General features: G+C 52.2%; 1 protein-coding gene across 2 annotated transcripts in view; it reads right to left on the bottom strand.

Annotated features, from left to right (window-relative positions):
* The window catches only part of INPP5A (inositol polyphosphate-5-phosphatase A), a 168563-nt gene extending 152995 nt beyond the window's left edge, over positions 1-15568 (bottom strand). For both annotated transcript variants that reach the window (XM_014890666.2, XM_088169487.1), the window contains exon 1: positions 15452-15568. In XM_014890666.2, coding sequence (XP_014746152.1) covers positions 15452-15526 — 75 coding nt within the window. In that variant the 5' untranslated portion in view covers positions 15527-15568. The remainder of the gene's footprint in view (positions 1-15451) is intronic.
* Between the last annotated feature and the right edge of the window lie 459 nt (positions 15569-16027).

The following is a 16027-nucleotide window of genomic DNA, read 5'->3' as shown; positions in this document are numbered from 1 at the left end:
AACCCAGTAATTTATGCAAGAAAGAGAAGCAGCCATGCCAAGGTCAAAACTTGCATAAATAATTTCACATCATTTTCATGAAGGTTGCCATTACAGTTCACTCGAACACTCAAAGGACCAAGTTCTGATGCTCTCAGGGATCAGTCAGGTGAGCACCTGGAGAAGTCCTGAGCTGAGCCCAGAGCCCTGAGCCCAGCCCTGGTACCCAAGGGCCACACCAGCACCCAGGGCTGTGCCCCAGGAATGCAGCAGGAGCACAGGAACCCCACCTCAGCCATCTGTCCCCCTGTGAGGTTCCTGCTCTAAAACACCACACACCAGGCTCAAAACACGGCTGAGAACTGCACTTGAACCTTCTGCTCACTAAACAGAAAGATGTGACATTCATCTCCCTGACAGGCAGGAAGGACTGACATCAGCACGAGAGACACACACTGCTGCAACAAACCAACCAAAAAATCCTCCCAAAGGAAGAATGCAGCAACTGGGCTCGGGGTTTTTACCTTCAGCCATCTGTCAGGTTTATAAACCAGCAGAGTATTAAACTTGGTTTATCTTGAAAATAACACATTCTACCTGACAAATTTAAAAAAGGCCTATTTTAGACATGCTAGTCCTAAACACTGTTGAACTACCAAAACTAGCAGTTACTTGGTAAAAATCCAGGAGCTGGCATGTTTTCCTAGCAGAGCTCTGGGCTCTGCTCACAGAGGCTGCCAGCAGCACAACGGCTGCTCTCACAAACCCCAGTGCTGGCAATGGCTGTGCCGAGTTTAAAACAGCAACTTGAGAAAGAAAACTACAACAATGTCCAGTTCACACATGGCACACACAGCTTGTGGCTGGAGATTTCAGGGGGCCTTGCCAAGCAAGCGAGGCAGACACATTTCAAAAAACATTCAATTAAACAAAACGAGGTAGAACAGAAATTGCACATTGCCTCCTTTTTTTAAGGCCAAATCCGATGCAGCTGTTTGCAAAGAACACTCAAAGAAGTAAACAAGATGCAGCCATAAATTCCAGCAAAAGTCTGAAGCACTTTCCAGTGAAAGCAGCACAGCTCTGCTCCCTGCCCTGGTCTGTGCTCTGCAATTTATCAGAGGAGCAAATGTCAGGCAGTCTGGAGAGAGGACACTCCAGAGAGCTCAACTTGATCAGCACAGCAGCTGATAAAACCCCAGCACAGCCAATTCCAGAGTGCCATGGGGAGCACAGGCTCTTCCAGAACTGCCCTGGAATCCTTCACCTGCACAGCAAACCCAGCTGTGTGCTCCTCTCCAGAGCTGCTCTGGAATCCTTCACCCCATCCACAGCAAACCCAGCTGTGTGCTCATCTCCAGAGCTGCCCTGGAATCCTTCACCCCATCCACAGCAAACCCATTTTATTTGTCTTTGAGGCACAGGCAATGATAAAAGGAGGAGAAAGGTACAAGACAGACAGAAGGGAGAACACTGCTCCAAGAAAACTCACTACCACGGAGCCCGAGTTACCTTTACAATCCCAGGAGAGGGTTAAAAGGACCAAAGAGATTTACCACCTCTAATAACTCATTTGAAGCCCAGTTCACTGGGGCAGTATTTACTGTGACCTGTTCACATCACATTTTCTTCAAGTTCGTTGTCAGAAGTCAGTCCCTTTCAAAATATAAAAAAACCACACAAACAACCCCCCCCCCCAAAACAAAACAATAAAAGCACCACCAGCACAATAAAAACCCCAAACCCTGTGAACAAACAAAGAAACAAAAACCCTGTCACACAACCAGCCAAGTGCATTTCAAACCCTGGAGAGGAATGCAGCTGGAGCACACCTGAAGGCACTGATGGACAAGCACTGGGTGCCCAGGCAGAGAGCAGGGCTGGCTCAGGGCTATTTCTACATCTCAGGCCATTGCAGCACACCCCAGCCCCACTGACCACAACAGGAACCAGGACCAAAGCCAGCCCTGTAGCTCAGTGTCTCCTGAACAGAGAGCTCGGCCTGGTTAGTGCAGACTGCTCCAACAGCTCTGCCAACCCCCTTCAGCTACAAGGCAAGCACCTTCCCAGGTATCTTTATGGCTTAGCACAAGCTCACTTTATTATAAAGGCCAATTTGCCTTTGTAGATGCCTTGTTCAGGGATCAGAGGGAAGATGTGACACTCACAAGAAGTGGGGCAAAGACCCACCCAGCTGCCCCTCAGCCTTCAGAGCCTTCCCAGGAACAAGGAAGGGTCACAGCTCCACCAAAACCAGAATTCCAGAGCAGCTGAGCTGCCAGCAGGGCTTTGATCCCCAGCTCTCAGTGCTGCAAACACAAACCTCCAGCCAGCATCTTCCCTGTGACACAGAACTGAGTGCTGTGGGAAGAATGCAGCTTCTGCTCCCTCTTCCCAGAGATCTAACATCTATTTCCAAAATGCTGTTTCAGCTCATGGTTCCTTAAATTATTTGGAAAAGGCACTCATTTGTTTCCCATGGCAAGTCACAGCTAATGCATAGAGACACACACAAAAGTGAAACAAAGTAAATCCCCCAATTCCAGATGGGGTTTTGGCAAATCCACCTATTGCATTCTCACATTTTGATTTGGTTATGCTCTACAGAAGAAACACTTGCACAATCCCACAGATTTTTTATAGGATGTAGGATTTTACCCCCAGTGACACACCTCAGGTTGGGACACAACAGAAATGTGCACTGCCCTGAAAAATCAGGCAAACAGCCTGGGAAGGTGTGAGCACCTCTCCTCTACAAGCACTGACACCACACACCTCCTGTTCTTTACCTTAAAATAGGTACTAAAGGAAAACCACCCTTTTTTTAAACAAAAAAAAGCATGAAAAAACAGAACAGAACACATGGAATAGTCTCACAAGCTGTCTTTGTGAATGTCACATTTCAGAAATCGGAAATTACTACTTTAACAAACAACGTTGTAAGTTTCCCAACTTTTTTACATGCCCATTTAATGAGAACTTTAATTTTCTTAATGTTTTTAGGTTCATGGATTTAATTAAGAGGTTTTGGAAGAAGTGCTGCAAAGACAAAGCAAGAATTTCAGTTCTGCCAAAAGCTCAGGAAAATGCCTCACATTTTTCAATTAATTAAAATACTACGGAACCTTCTGAACAAGCTGGGCAGCTGGAAGTGTCTCCCTCCAGCACCGTGTGATGCACAGAAGTGTCAGCATGAGCACAGGTCATGCAAACAAAACGCTGTCTGACACATTCTCCAGCTCTCAAGGAAAGCTCTGAGGAGCTCTAAGGAACACAGCAACATGACCCAAGCACTTCCAGAGCTCTCAGCAAAGCCAGCTTTTCACTAAAGATCAGATGCACCATTGGCTTATTCTTGTGTTTGGAAGAAAAAACAGTAACAACGTTCCTGCCAAGTATGAGGCTACATAACATTCGCTTTTAACTGTCTGAGGATTTGCTTGGGGGTTTTTCTTGGTTGAGTTTTATTTGTTTGGTTTTTAAAACCTTTTTTAAATAACTTATCCAGGATATACGTTAATATTTCAGCACGTGTGTGACATCCCAGGGAGATTGCTGTGATTCCTGCCCATCCTCTTCTGCTCCAGTCCTTGTTCCCATTTCTGGATCCCACTGCAGAGGTGAACCTAAAAGTCACAAACTACTCAAAGCTGAGCAGCTCCCGTGCATTTATGGTGTGTGGCACAGGGGGGTCTCCCCATTCCCAGGACACGACCCTGCAGAGCCTTTCAGGATAAACCTCGAGCAGCAGATGAGACAGACAGACAGACAGACAGACACTCCTCCAGCAAAGAACTCACACTGCTGCTTTCTGCCCGCACAGAGGGTCTGGGGACATGGGGAGACAGCAGTGCTGACAAGCACGGCCCCGAGAGCCCCCCCAGCCCGGCCAGCTGCTGTCACCCCTGGGGACACACACCTGCACACCTGTGCTGCACCTGAGCCACCTGCTGCCCGGGGAGCCAGGCAGGGAGACACGGGACCCCTGCTCCACAGCCCGACCCCAGCCCTGAGCCCCTGTGCACCGGGACACCCGGCACAACACCCCGGCATGGAGCCACGGAACCATGGAACTCCGCACCCCGACCCCATCCCCATCCCCGCAGGGAGCACAGCCCCGCAGAGCCAGCCCCGGCTCAGGCAACAGCGCCAAGGCAGCGGGAGCCACCCCAGGGCTCAGCCCTGGAATTCCCGGCAGAGGCAAGGAAGGGTCTGAACCTGCCCGGCCGCCGGCGGCATCGCCAGCACAGCGGGCGAGCCCGGTCCTGCCCAGCCCGGCCCGGCCCGGTCCTGCCCAGCCCGGCCCGGCCCGGTCCTGCCCAGCCCGGCCCGGCCCGGTCCTGCCCAGCCCGGCCCGGCCCGGTCCTGCCCAGCCCGGCCCGGCCCGGTCCTGCCCAGCCCGGCCCGGCCCGGTCCTGCCCAGCCCGGCCCGGCCCGGTCCTGCCCAGCCCGGCCCGGCCCGGTCCTGCCCAGCCCGGCCCGGCCCGGTCCTGCCCAGCCCGGCCCGGCCCGGTCCTGCCCAGCCCGGCCCGGCCCGGTCCATGTTCCCGGCGCCGGCAGAAGCTCCGGCTGTGCCGGGAATCGCCCCAAAGCAAGCGGCAGCCCCTGTGCTGTGCGTGACTCGGGGATCAACAAAAACGCGCAGCAAGGGCAATATTTGCTGTTCACTCTCTATCCTGTGATGTCCGTCCCGGTTCTTAGCACAGTTCTTTGGAGCAATCACGCTCAAGGCAAAACCCAGCAATGCTGCAAACACAGGGCTAAAGCGAAAAGAAACGTAGAGAGAAGCGGTTCCTGTGCTTTGGAATCGCTTCCCAGCACGGGTCCCTGCTGCAGCTTCATTCTGGGGTAAATATCGCATCAGCTGCCAGCGAACCCTGGGACCCACTGCCCGCACTGGCCCCGGCTCTTGGAATGCTCTTCTGGCTCTTTCCCACTTCTGAAGTAACTGGGAACAGCGAATTTATTTGCTACTGAAATGTCAACAGAAAAGCAAACAAACAAAACCCATCGGAGCTGCGAGCCTGACCTGGAGATTCCAGTTCCCACACACTAAGAGGGCATGAGGAAACTTTCACAATATTTAGAGACTTTACGAGCTGACAGACAACATGCATGGTTTTCCTCCAATTTTTAGGAAAGCACGCACATGTTCCAGTTCCTGGAGCAGTCACTCTGCAAAGGATCTGGAAATGGTCCACATCCACAGCAAATGCACATTAAAAAGGGAATGAGGATCTGCCACAAAACGCTGATCAGAGAAGATTGCTCTCATCCTAGCAAGGGCTGGAAAGCATCGGGCAATGGCATCAGCAACAGAGATAAAACCAAGGTAAAACTACAATGAGTGGCTACAGGAGGTGTTGGGGCTCTGGAGGGCCCGTCCCTGCTCAGGGCTTTGTCCAGTGGCTTCCCAGCACCTCCAGACATGGAGGGATCACCACCTCTGGCACCTCCTGCTCCGAGTGCAGCAGCTCCATCTGTTTAGTGTGCACTTCCATTATACAACACAATGCTCACACAAGTTCATTCTTTTTAAGGAACACAAGCAAGTTCTGCACTGAAATTCACCTGCTTATCAAGGATATGTCCCTTCACCTGACTGATACAGTTCTGTCTTCATCCATCCTGGGAAACAGCCTTCTGTTCACACACCCCAGTGACACTACAATGCCTGCAAGAACAGGCAGATCCACACAACATTCATATAATTTACGAAAAGGCAGGAAAGGAACTACAGATCTTTCTTTTCTGAGATCAGTAAAAGGTGCACAATGGTCATAAATAACAAATACTTTAATATTTAGGACAGCTGAAGAGAAAAGGGTTTGTTCCCTTTTTGCTAAAAGGCTGTCCCACAAGACAAATGAGAACTGGCTTCAGAGCCCTGGTGAGCAGTGGAGCCAGGAGCAGGCCTGTGCTCCCAGCCCAGAAAAACAACACTGCCAGTTCATGAAAATAAACTTGTCTTAGCAGAAGATTTTTGGGTCACATCCAGTTCTCTGAAGTGCGTGGGTTGGTCCTATCACACTGTCCCACCCAGTTCTTGACTTCTTCATGTGCCTGGCGGCATTTGAAGTTAAAAATAAATATAAAAAACACCCAAACACTTTTTCAATTTCTTCCTCCAATAAAAAGCACAATAAGAATTCTAGATCAAAACTCTCACTCTGAACAGATGGTTTTTAAAAACATTTTGCATGGTCAGGTCAGGGACACAAACAACCAGTGCTCCTGTCCAAGGGAACCTTTTTGTGCAAATCTGCTGCAGTGCTGGACCCAAGGACAGCTGTCTGCCCAAGAGTGCAGTGTCTTCTCTGCCCAGACAGTCTGAGAAAAGCAAAAATTCTGTCCTTAAATAAAAATTCTGAAGTAATTAAAACAGAGCTAATGCTGGCTGATGGTACTTTATAAATACAGACTTGCCTCAAGTGATTTCTGTACCATTTCTTTTCATGTTCACTTGATACACAGAGTTCAGCACACTGAGTCGTTCCTACAGAAAAACTGGTTCTGCTTTTCCAAAAGGATTGGTAAAGCCTCTAAATTTAGAGAGTTTGCCACACCAGGAAAACAAGAAGCTTCAAAGCAAACTCCCACCACATCACTTTAAAAGCTTTAATAAAAGAATCCAGCATTAGGTGCTGCTGCCAATGCTGTGTGCCTCTCGCTGCTCAGCCAGTGCAGTGCCAGCAGCCTGGTACAGAGGTGCTCCAAAGAGCCCAGCCATAGTACCCAGTGCCTTGCCCACACACTCAGGCATTCCAGGACAATTAAAAAATTTCTTTTCAAGAACGCAGTGGAAAGTGAGGAGTGAACATGTAGAGGCAGCTCTGCCCCAGGTGAGGCACAACAAACAGGTTTTGGGTCCCGTGTGTTCCCAGGGCACCCAGAGCCTGTGACTGTGTGAGTGAGGCCTCGTACCAAGGTGCACGTTCTAGAGAAGGGGACGTTCTGCACATCCTGTAAACAGTGTCTGTGAGCTCCCCAGGGCACAGAGCCACACGGAGCATCCCTCCCTGCCTCTACTTCTCCCACAGCTCAGGGGAGCTGCTCTTGCTTTGAGCTCCTGCAAGCCAAGAAGCTCCAGTTGAGCAGAAGGCTCTCAGAGCCCTGACTAGCTGAGCCTTTGTTTGGCCAGGAGCATTCCCATCAGGCAGGGTGCTGCCTGCCCACACAGGCTGTGCTGTCTCAGCCCCAGCTGGAGGAACGAGCCCCTGCCAACAGCTCTGCCTGCACACCTGCAGAGCCCTGCTCACCTGCTGCCACCACAGCCCTGCACTGCACCAGCTTCAACTTCACACCCTCCAGAGCATTCCCCCAAAACGCTCCCCTTTGGGGCAGGAGAGCCAGCCCTGCGTGCCCACAGCCTGTCCCGAGCGTGGGGATGTCCCTGGGGAGGGACAGCAGTCTGGGCATCTGCTGGGGACACGCAGGATGCTCCTGGCTGAATGCAAACTGAGCCCTGATTTCCAGAGCCCAGCCCAGCACTCCTCCTGGAGCACACCTTCTGCCCCGGGCAGGTATTTTTTCTCCAGGTATTTTTTCTCCAGGTTGTTTTGAGGGTTGGACAGTCCTGGGCAATTGCTGCACAGCACAGGGACACAGTCCCTGTCTGAACTGTGGCTGCCACTGGTGTCCCATACAGAGATCTGCAGCCATGAGTGCTGCAGTCCAACACCATGGGTGCCAAATTTGAGCCTAATTTAACACTACAGATTTTTTGTTGCAAGGGAAGACCTCCAAACCCCCCATTCCAGCACCATCCTGTACACTGTCTAAAAGGAACAGTGCACGGCTTCCAGGTGCAAACCAGCCCAAACCAACATTTTTTTCTTCCTGGCTTTCAAAGACTGAGCACAAGCAGGATGTGAGCAAATGCCATGATTCCAGAGCCTCTGGAGCTGTCAGTGACCTGCAAGGAGCAGGCAAGCCCAGGCCAGGCAGGGTGGGTGCAGAGCCAGCTGCCTGCAGCCTCCAGCATGGATGCAGGAAGCAGGCAAATGCAAAACCACGTGTATGTGTCAGAAAAAAGCCTGTGTGTGAGAAGGCAGGATTTCTTCTCCTTTACCCACACGTTATCCAAAAGCTGTGGCTGAGCAGAAGCCCGGGCTGGGCTCTGGCCAGGGCAGGCAGCCCTGCACACCACACATCACCCATCCCTTCCTTCTGCCTCTGCTACAACTGCGTGTGACATTAAAGCCTCCCCTGAATCGAGCTCCTGGCTGAGAACTGCATTAGAAAAGAAACCAAGGTGAAACCAGGGAAAAGAAGAGACAGGGACAGCAGCATTTGGCAAGGAATATTGGTGGGAGAGCTTTCCACCAGCCTGGGAAACAACAGCACAAGGAAAGATCAGAAGCTGCTTCACTGCAGACAAAGCAAAAGCTGAAGGGAAAATCCTTCCAGGGACAAAGCACCAGTGAAAGGAAAGCTCCCCCTCGGCAGCTGGAACCACATCCCTGGGCCAGGGGTGCCATGAAGCCCAGCCCAGAGCTGCAGGGCAATGATCAGCCAGGTGCCAGGGCCAGCCACACCCCAGGAGCTGCTGGAAGCCTCCCCAAGGCACCAGGAGAGAACAAACCCTGGACACCAGCAGAGCTGAATTGCTTTCCTTAATGCTCTGCTCTCAAGGATATCAGTGGGTACAGCTGACTGACTCATGAAGATGAGTGCTTAACAACTTGGAGACATTAATGAAAACCATCAATTATCTCTGACTTCAAATATCATATAAGAACAATGAACACTTTTGTTTGCTTCAATACATTCTTCAACTTCTGCCAATAACAGGAAAAGTATTAGAAATTAAAGTGATTAAATAAAATATTTACATTTTAAAATGGTGTGCTGATAGTAGTGTTAGAGTGTTGAATAACTAGTACACACCATTGGAAGAAAAGAAGCCAAAGTTTTACTTTTAATATTTGCTCTTCCCCAGAATAATGATTATTGTATTAATGTAACCTTATCCACAATATGAAAAATAACAAAATTTCATGGGAATTTCAGCAGGGGAAGATACCAGTTCAGCAATAAAGATGCCAAAAGGTTGCTAAAGGACTCTGACAGGCCATTCAAGCAACCTCTGAAGTCAGAGGATCCTCTTTTCCCGTGACCACTTCCTGTTCTCCAGGAAGAATGAAAGAAGGTTAGAGAATATAAAAAAAAAAATTAACCTGCACTAACACAGATGTTTAGCATACAACTGGCTTGCATCACATCTGGCTGCCTGACTTTTTTTCCCTCCCAGTTTCAGGTAGGAGTTTGGGGCAGAGGACAGGGCAAAGCTGCAGCCAGCGAGGCTGAGGCTGCCAGGGTCCTTCAGCCACTGCATCTGCTCTTCCCACCCTGCAAATCAAAAAAACCCTTCAATGACTCATTTAAATCATAAACGAGGGGTAAGGGAAGAGCTTTCAGAGGAAGCTGAGTACACACGGTACCAGAAAGGGAAAGAAGATGTCCGAGGTAAAAAGAAATACGTTCATGGGGTAGAATATATAAAAGCATGACAAAATAAATAGCAGAAAAAGGGAAAGAGAAATAGCAAGCAAAAAACAGATCAGCTTTTTATGTAAATCATGAAATCGGAGGGCTTGACTGGTGTGCTGTCTTTGAAGACAAATTTTGTGGTAGGAAAACTGACGAGAACTTTGGAATAGGAATAAAACCTGTAAAATATGGCCTAGCACTCGTCCAAGCAAAAAAAAATATCAAACCTGCATGTAAAGCTTTCTTCCCGTGGTCTCCAAGCCACATTGCATAATTTCACACTCAAATATGAAATAAAATAGGAACTAAGTCCTTTTAAACCCTCACACTGTACACTGGTGACTTGTGGAAGCCCAAGAAGGTGCAAAATGCCAACTCTACTGCTATAAAACCACATTTAAAGAAAGGTGTAGTTACAATGCACTTTGCCACTATTACCTGCTCCTGTTGTCACTGATAACACTTCATCAATGGAAAAAAAGACAGCCTATAAAATAAACCTCTGAGCATCTTCCTTAAGGAAGGCTAAACACTGTACCCATTCTTAATGGAAACTTTTGCTCAAACAATTGTAAAACTATTTGCCAGAAAGAAAAAGTGCTGGATTTTTTGCTAAAGAAAAAAGTACATACAACTATTGGAGGAAACCTGCACCCTCTGTGCTGCCTGTACTGTGAGTGCTCCAGTCACCTTCAGCAAATTACAGCTTCAAATTTTACAGTTATGTGGATGCACAACGACCTGGCACTGCCTTACTGCACGTCTGCTTCGGGTCTTGCTCCTCACTGCACCTAAAGGAGAATTTTTCTCTGCAGCTCCTGCTCAGCTGTGACCCTGAGCCACCCCCGGGGCTGCAGGGGATGGTGGTGGCGAGCAGGACACACACCCTGGGCCATGGCAGGGAGCTGGGGATGCTCTGAGCAGGGCACTGGCCACCAGGGACCCCCAGAACCCCCTGCCACTGGCCACCCGGGACCCCCAGAACCCCCTGCCACTGGCCACCCGGGACCCCCAGAACCCCCTGCCACTGGCCACCCGGGACCCCCAGAACCCCCTGCCCGGTGTCCTTAGCCTGCCCGGGGGTGCCAGGAGCCTGCCCTGGGAGCTGGCCCTCGGGACCTGTAAGCCAGGACGAGTTCTCAGCTCCCCTCCGAGCAGGGAGAGGGATGGACACTGACCCTGGGGAGCTGCACCACCCTCCCAAGACAAACCAAGGAGGAGTTTGAGTTTTACCCGGCAGCAGCCCTCAGCCAGCCCAGGCTGCTCCAGGTGCCAGCACCGGCTCCTTGTCCCCAGACACCTGGGAAGGCACCTGGGAAGGCACCTGTGCGGCACAGGGCAGCCTAGGCACTGCACTGCCCACCCCCCAGCTCACCCCAGCGCTCAACACGGGCAGCAGAGAAGGAATTCCAAACCAAAATCCTTTTCCAGAACATCATTCTACAGGGCACACAAAGCCTGGGCTATTCTGCAGCCAGGTCTACCCAAAGTTCCACCTTTACACAGGGAGTGCAGAATGGAGTCAAACAAGAAAGCCCCTGAAACACAACATAAACACGAGGATGGCAGAAACTGAAAGAAAAACATCAGAGTCTGCCACAGAAAAGCAAACAAACAGAAGGCGGCAACAATACTTGAGAAACGAACATGGCCCCTCCCACAACAAAAAAAAACTGAAAGCAGACACCGAAAGGACCAGAAACTAGAAAGCACAGAGTGCACAGTCAGATAAAGAGAAGTTGGAGTTCACTTCTTTCTGCAGTTCCCATCATAGAGAATACTGGAAAATACTCTCCACTGGCTCCTATGCTACTGCTCAGTGAGTACACAGCCCTCAAATGCAAGTCTGAGCTGCGAGCACCAAAGAGAGCAAGACAAAAACCCCGAGTCTGGGTAATCTGTGAGCCAGCCCAGCTCCCCTCCCTCCTGTCCCCAGTGCTGCCCTTGCCTCACCTGCCCAGAGCCCAGCCCACCTGTGGGAATGCTCCCCCACACTGCAGCATCCCAGAGAAACATCACCTGACCTGCACAAGGTGGGCTGGTCTGATCTTCCACTCCAGGTAACACCAGCACTGCCTGACCCATGGGTAAGACAGCAGTGAAATAACGATTTTATTTTAACAAGTCACAATGAATCAAATATTACCTCTCACTCAATCCCATAGCTGCAATTTGAAGAGGGGGTGCCTTGAATTGCAACACGCTACTCTTAATGCTTATTTAAAAATCAAAACATTTGAAACGTTCCACAAAATTCAAATAATTATTCATGGGGGAAAAAAATAGAAAAAATCAAAATGAAAGCCAAAAAACCTTTTCTAGTTATCAGCTAATACCAATACAGATGTCCAATACCAAAACAAACTTACACCCACTGCTTCAGAATCAGAAAATTAGCATCAGACATGATAAAGAGAGACTACACTGTGATCACCATCCATCAGAAAGGAAGGCTGTTTCGAAAAATTATTATGGGAACTATTTCAAATTCAATTGATAGACTTCATCTTTTAACAGAAGTAAAGAATACTTCAAGTTCATACTCAGAATTAAAGAACGAGTTTATTCATGGTAATACCACAAGCAGGGCTTGAAACACCATCCACGCCCTCTGTGTACTGTATGAAAAAGGGACACATTCACCCAAATGTGGGGAGGTGAAGGCCACCTTGGCACAAAGCTCTGTGCCCTGCCATGGCACTGTCACATGAAGGCCAGTGCTCTGTAGAGTCCAGGAATGGGCACAGGTAGGGCAGCAATGCTGTTAGTCCTTCAGAACCCTGGGTATCAGCAGCACACAGCAATTCCCCAGCTTCTCCTGTAAAATAATAAATTAACACGTTCTGGTTCACTTTCACCTACCCTGTCATCATTGCACACCTGCTCTGACTAAACCTGCCCTGAGAATTTACGAACTGCACACATCCAGTGCATGAAGATGGAAGGGTTTCAGAAGCTCTCACACTGCAATTTCGAAGACAACTGGAACAAATGAACTCTTTTCCAACCCGGGGAGAAATGTCAGAACCTGTACAGCTACATCAGCTGGGCAGCTCAGAAATCCTTTCCCTAAAGGTCGACATGGAGACAATTAACAGCTCAGAGTGCCCAAGTCACCTGGAGCTGATCTGCAGGCAGACCTGGTTTTCAGGTGTGAGCACCAGGGAGCTTTTCCAGTGTTTGTGCCTGCACCCAGACAAACACACACGGTAACAAAACTTGTGGGGCAGCCACAGAGGTGACAGAGAGGCAGAGATGTCACCTGCCCCAGCTCCTGCTCTGCACTGGCCATGTGCTGAGGGAAGCTGTGCCCAGTGCCTACCTCCCCTGCTCAGCAAAAACAGCAGCACCAAGCTGCTCAGAAGCAACTGAGCAGAATGAAAGGGATACAGCAGATTGGGAAAAGCCTCAGGACAGAAATTAAACCCCTGTACAGCAAAAGCAGAGCAGTGCCAGGTAAATGGATTCTGTGCCCACCACAGCACGCAGCTCATCACAGGGTACAGGTGAAATTTTGTCAGTGCAGAGAGAGAGGAAGCAAAGAATTAGAGAGGGAGAGAAAGAGGGAGAAGATGGGACCACAGGTTTGGGTTGGAAGGAGCTCTTAAAGATCATCTAAATGAATTCCCCTGCCACAGGCAGGGGCATCAGAGGAGAGAGAAAAGAGAAAGAGTGACTCATGGGTAGCCTGAACTCCATCTTTTTTTAACTGTGTATGCTGTGACAAAACCAGGAAATGATTGTATAGGAAGAAAATTATTAAATGCTTAAGTAAACACAAAGATACCAGAAATCATACACATTCATATTCATGAGATGCACATACTCATGCAACTTGGAAGAATATTTGAAGATCTAATACTCCATTAACATTTTTAATGAAGCAGCAAAACTACTAGAGGAATGAAATGAACCCAGCTCAGTCCCTCTTCACTTTGCCATGTTTATTCATGAGCTCCCAGGTCACCACTGCAACAGGCAATTAGTGGATGGGGATGGCTGGCAGGAGCAAACCCATGTTTTATCATAACCTGCTTCTGGCAACCAGAGAGCAAAAAAAGCTGTTTTATCCTCTTTGCAAAAGTACAGGCAGGTCAGCAGCACCACAGATCTAGGAAAGGCTGTCCCACCAGGCAAACCTGCCTACCAAAGGCCTTTAAAACTATAAAACGCTGGTCTCGAGAGCATTTGCACAAACAAAGCACACCTGGAGTGCTGCCACAGCACTCAGGGACACCTGGAGGGGGCAGCCAGAGCCAGCACGGGGTTCGCTGGGCGGGAGGGGGCAGGAGCCCCTCCCTGCAGGGCCCCCTCTCCCACCGGCACCTGTGCCGAGCTGCAGGTGGGAATGCTCCCCACGGGGCTGTGGCCACAGCACACGGGATCCCCGCGTGGGGTACCTGGCCCTGGCACTGCCCTGTGCCAGCACTCACTGCCACGCTGCCTCCAGCCCAGGCAACGCCCGACTGACAGCGCAGGGTTTAATTACACTACGGGTCACCCACTGAAATTACAAAGAGAAAACGTGACTTAAAGGGATGGAAAACGGTTTTCCAGCCCAGCTCTGGCGCAGTCCATCAAAGCAAGTCCTTGTTCAGGACTGAAATCATTCCAGGTCACAGCAAAGAAACATCTTCCTCGCCTGCAGGGGAAGGGCCCCGCAAGCACAACAGCCACTGGCAGCTCCCAAACACAGCTCGAGAGCCAAGTCCCCAAACCCAGTTAATGCCACCAATGTAACTCCAGGGGCCCGGGCAGGCAGCCACAGCCCCAGATGTGCAGAGCACTCTGTCCATCTCCCACCCTGCAGTGACACTGGTCCAAACGAGCCCGCTTTTGTCGCTTAGAAAGCCCAGTTTTTCACGGCAAGCCTAGAACCGAGGTGTGCTCCCTCGGCTCCAGCAAACGCTGCCCGAGCAGGGACGAGCAGGAAGGAAATGGCTGGACATGGACATAGCCGGGCATTCCTGCACCGACACGGCTCCCACCGCGCTCCGAGGGGTGACACAGACCTGTCAGCCCGGGGCTCCAGCCCCGCAGGAGGAAAAAGGCAGGAACCACCTGCTGAAACCCCGCTGAACACACCGGCATCACTCACACATAAACATGGCCAAGGCCACGGCACTCACTGAAATTAACAACTTGACCGCGTTCATTTAATACAAAGCAGCACGCTTCAGCGTAAAACTAACTGTGCTGATAATAGTAAAAGCCTACTTAACTTGAAGAAAAGGTGAACTGTATCATTGGACTACTGTAGTTACAATCAAAGTGTGAACATCAGAACAGCATTTAAAGTAACAAAAAAGCAAAGCAGACTTTGAAGACCAGACCAAAAACCCTTGCGTTACTGCATCCCGGGGCTCCTAACACACAGCGCAAGCCTGGACCCAGTTCTGTGCCAGATGTGCATTTATAAGGAGCAAAGCCCTGGGAGCGCTCCCCGCGCTGCGGGATGTGCCTGCCCTGCTCGGGCCCAGGGGCTCGGCTGCTCTCAGCGGCTCTCGGGGCAGTGTCCGGGCTGCGGGAGCCGGGCCCTGGCAGCACCGCCTGCCTTCATTCACAAACCGAACCGAACCGGAGCGAGCGCTCCTCGCCCTGCCCGCCTGTGCCGCTGCGGCTTTTGCCCCATTCGCCGCGATGAGAAACGCTCCGAGGCTTGTTCGCACACCGCCCCGGACACAAACCACGCTGCGTTTTCGCGTCACACCGTGCCCGGAGCCGGGCAGGGCGCTCCGGGGGCCCGAACGCTGCGGGCGGTGTCGCACGGTGTCACCCCGGGGACAGGGCACGGCACCGGCGCTCCCACGGCTGCGCCGCCGCCCCAGCCCCAGCCCCGGCTCCGGGCTCCGTCCCACCCCCGGGAGGCGCCGGGCACGGCCGGGACGCCCGCCGGGCCCCGCAGCGCCGCCGGCACCGCGCTCCGGGCGGCAGCTGCGGGCCGCGGAGCCGCCGCTCCCCCCGGTGCCCCGGTACTTACGTCGTCAAAGAGGGAGCCGACGTTGGCGGTGACCAGGAGCACCCCGGCGCCGGCCGCGGCCGCCTTCCCCGCCATGGCGCGGGCGGAAGCGCGGCCGGGAGCGGCGGCGCTGCGGGGAGCCCGGGGGCGGGCGCGGGGCGCTGCGGCGAGCGGGGCGCCGGGCCCGCCCCGTCAGCGCAGCGAGAGCTCCCGGCGCGGGCAGCCCGCGAACATCCGCGCCCTGCGGGGCCGCGGCTCAGCGCTCGCCCGCCGCGCTGCTCCTGCTGCTGCTGCCGGGACGGCTCCCGCCGGCGGAGGCTGGCGCCGGGCCGCGGCGCATGGCAGGGCGGCGGTGCCGGCGGGGCGGTGCGGGGCCGTGCGGGGCTCGGCGGGGCCGGTGCCGCTGCCGGGGCGGGTCCGGGCGCTCCGCGGTGCCGCCGCCGCTCCCGGCTGTGCGGGCGGGCGGGCGCGCCGGGATAGCGCTCTGCGCGCGCGACGTCACGGCCGCCTCGCGCCGCTCTTAAAAGGGCAACGCCAAGCGGCGCGCGAGCGCACCCGCAACCGCACCCGCACCCGCCCGGCGGCGCTGTCCCACGG

The sequence above is a fragment of the Sturnus vulgaris genome, chromosome 8, assembly GCF_052056855.1.
Source record: "Sturnus vulgaris isolate bStuVul1 chromosome 8, bStuVul1.hap1, whole genome shotgun sequence".
Classification (NCBI taxonomy): domain Eukaryota; kingdom Metazoa; phylum Chordata; class Aves; order Passeriformes; family Sturnidae; genus Sturnus; species Sturnus vulgaris.
This window is presented reverse-complemented; position numbering and strand designations above follow the sequence as displayed.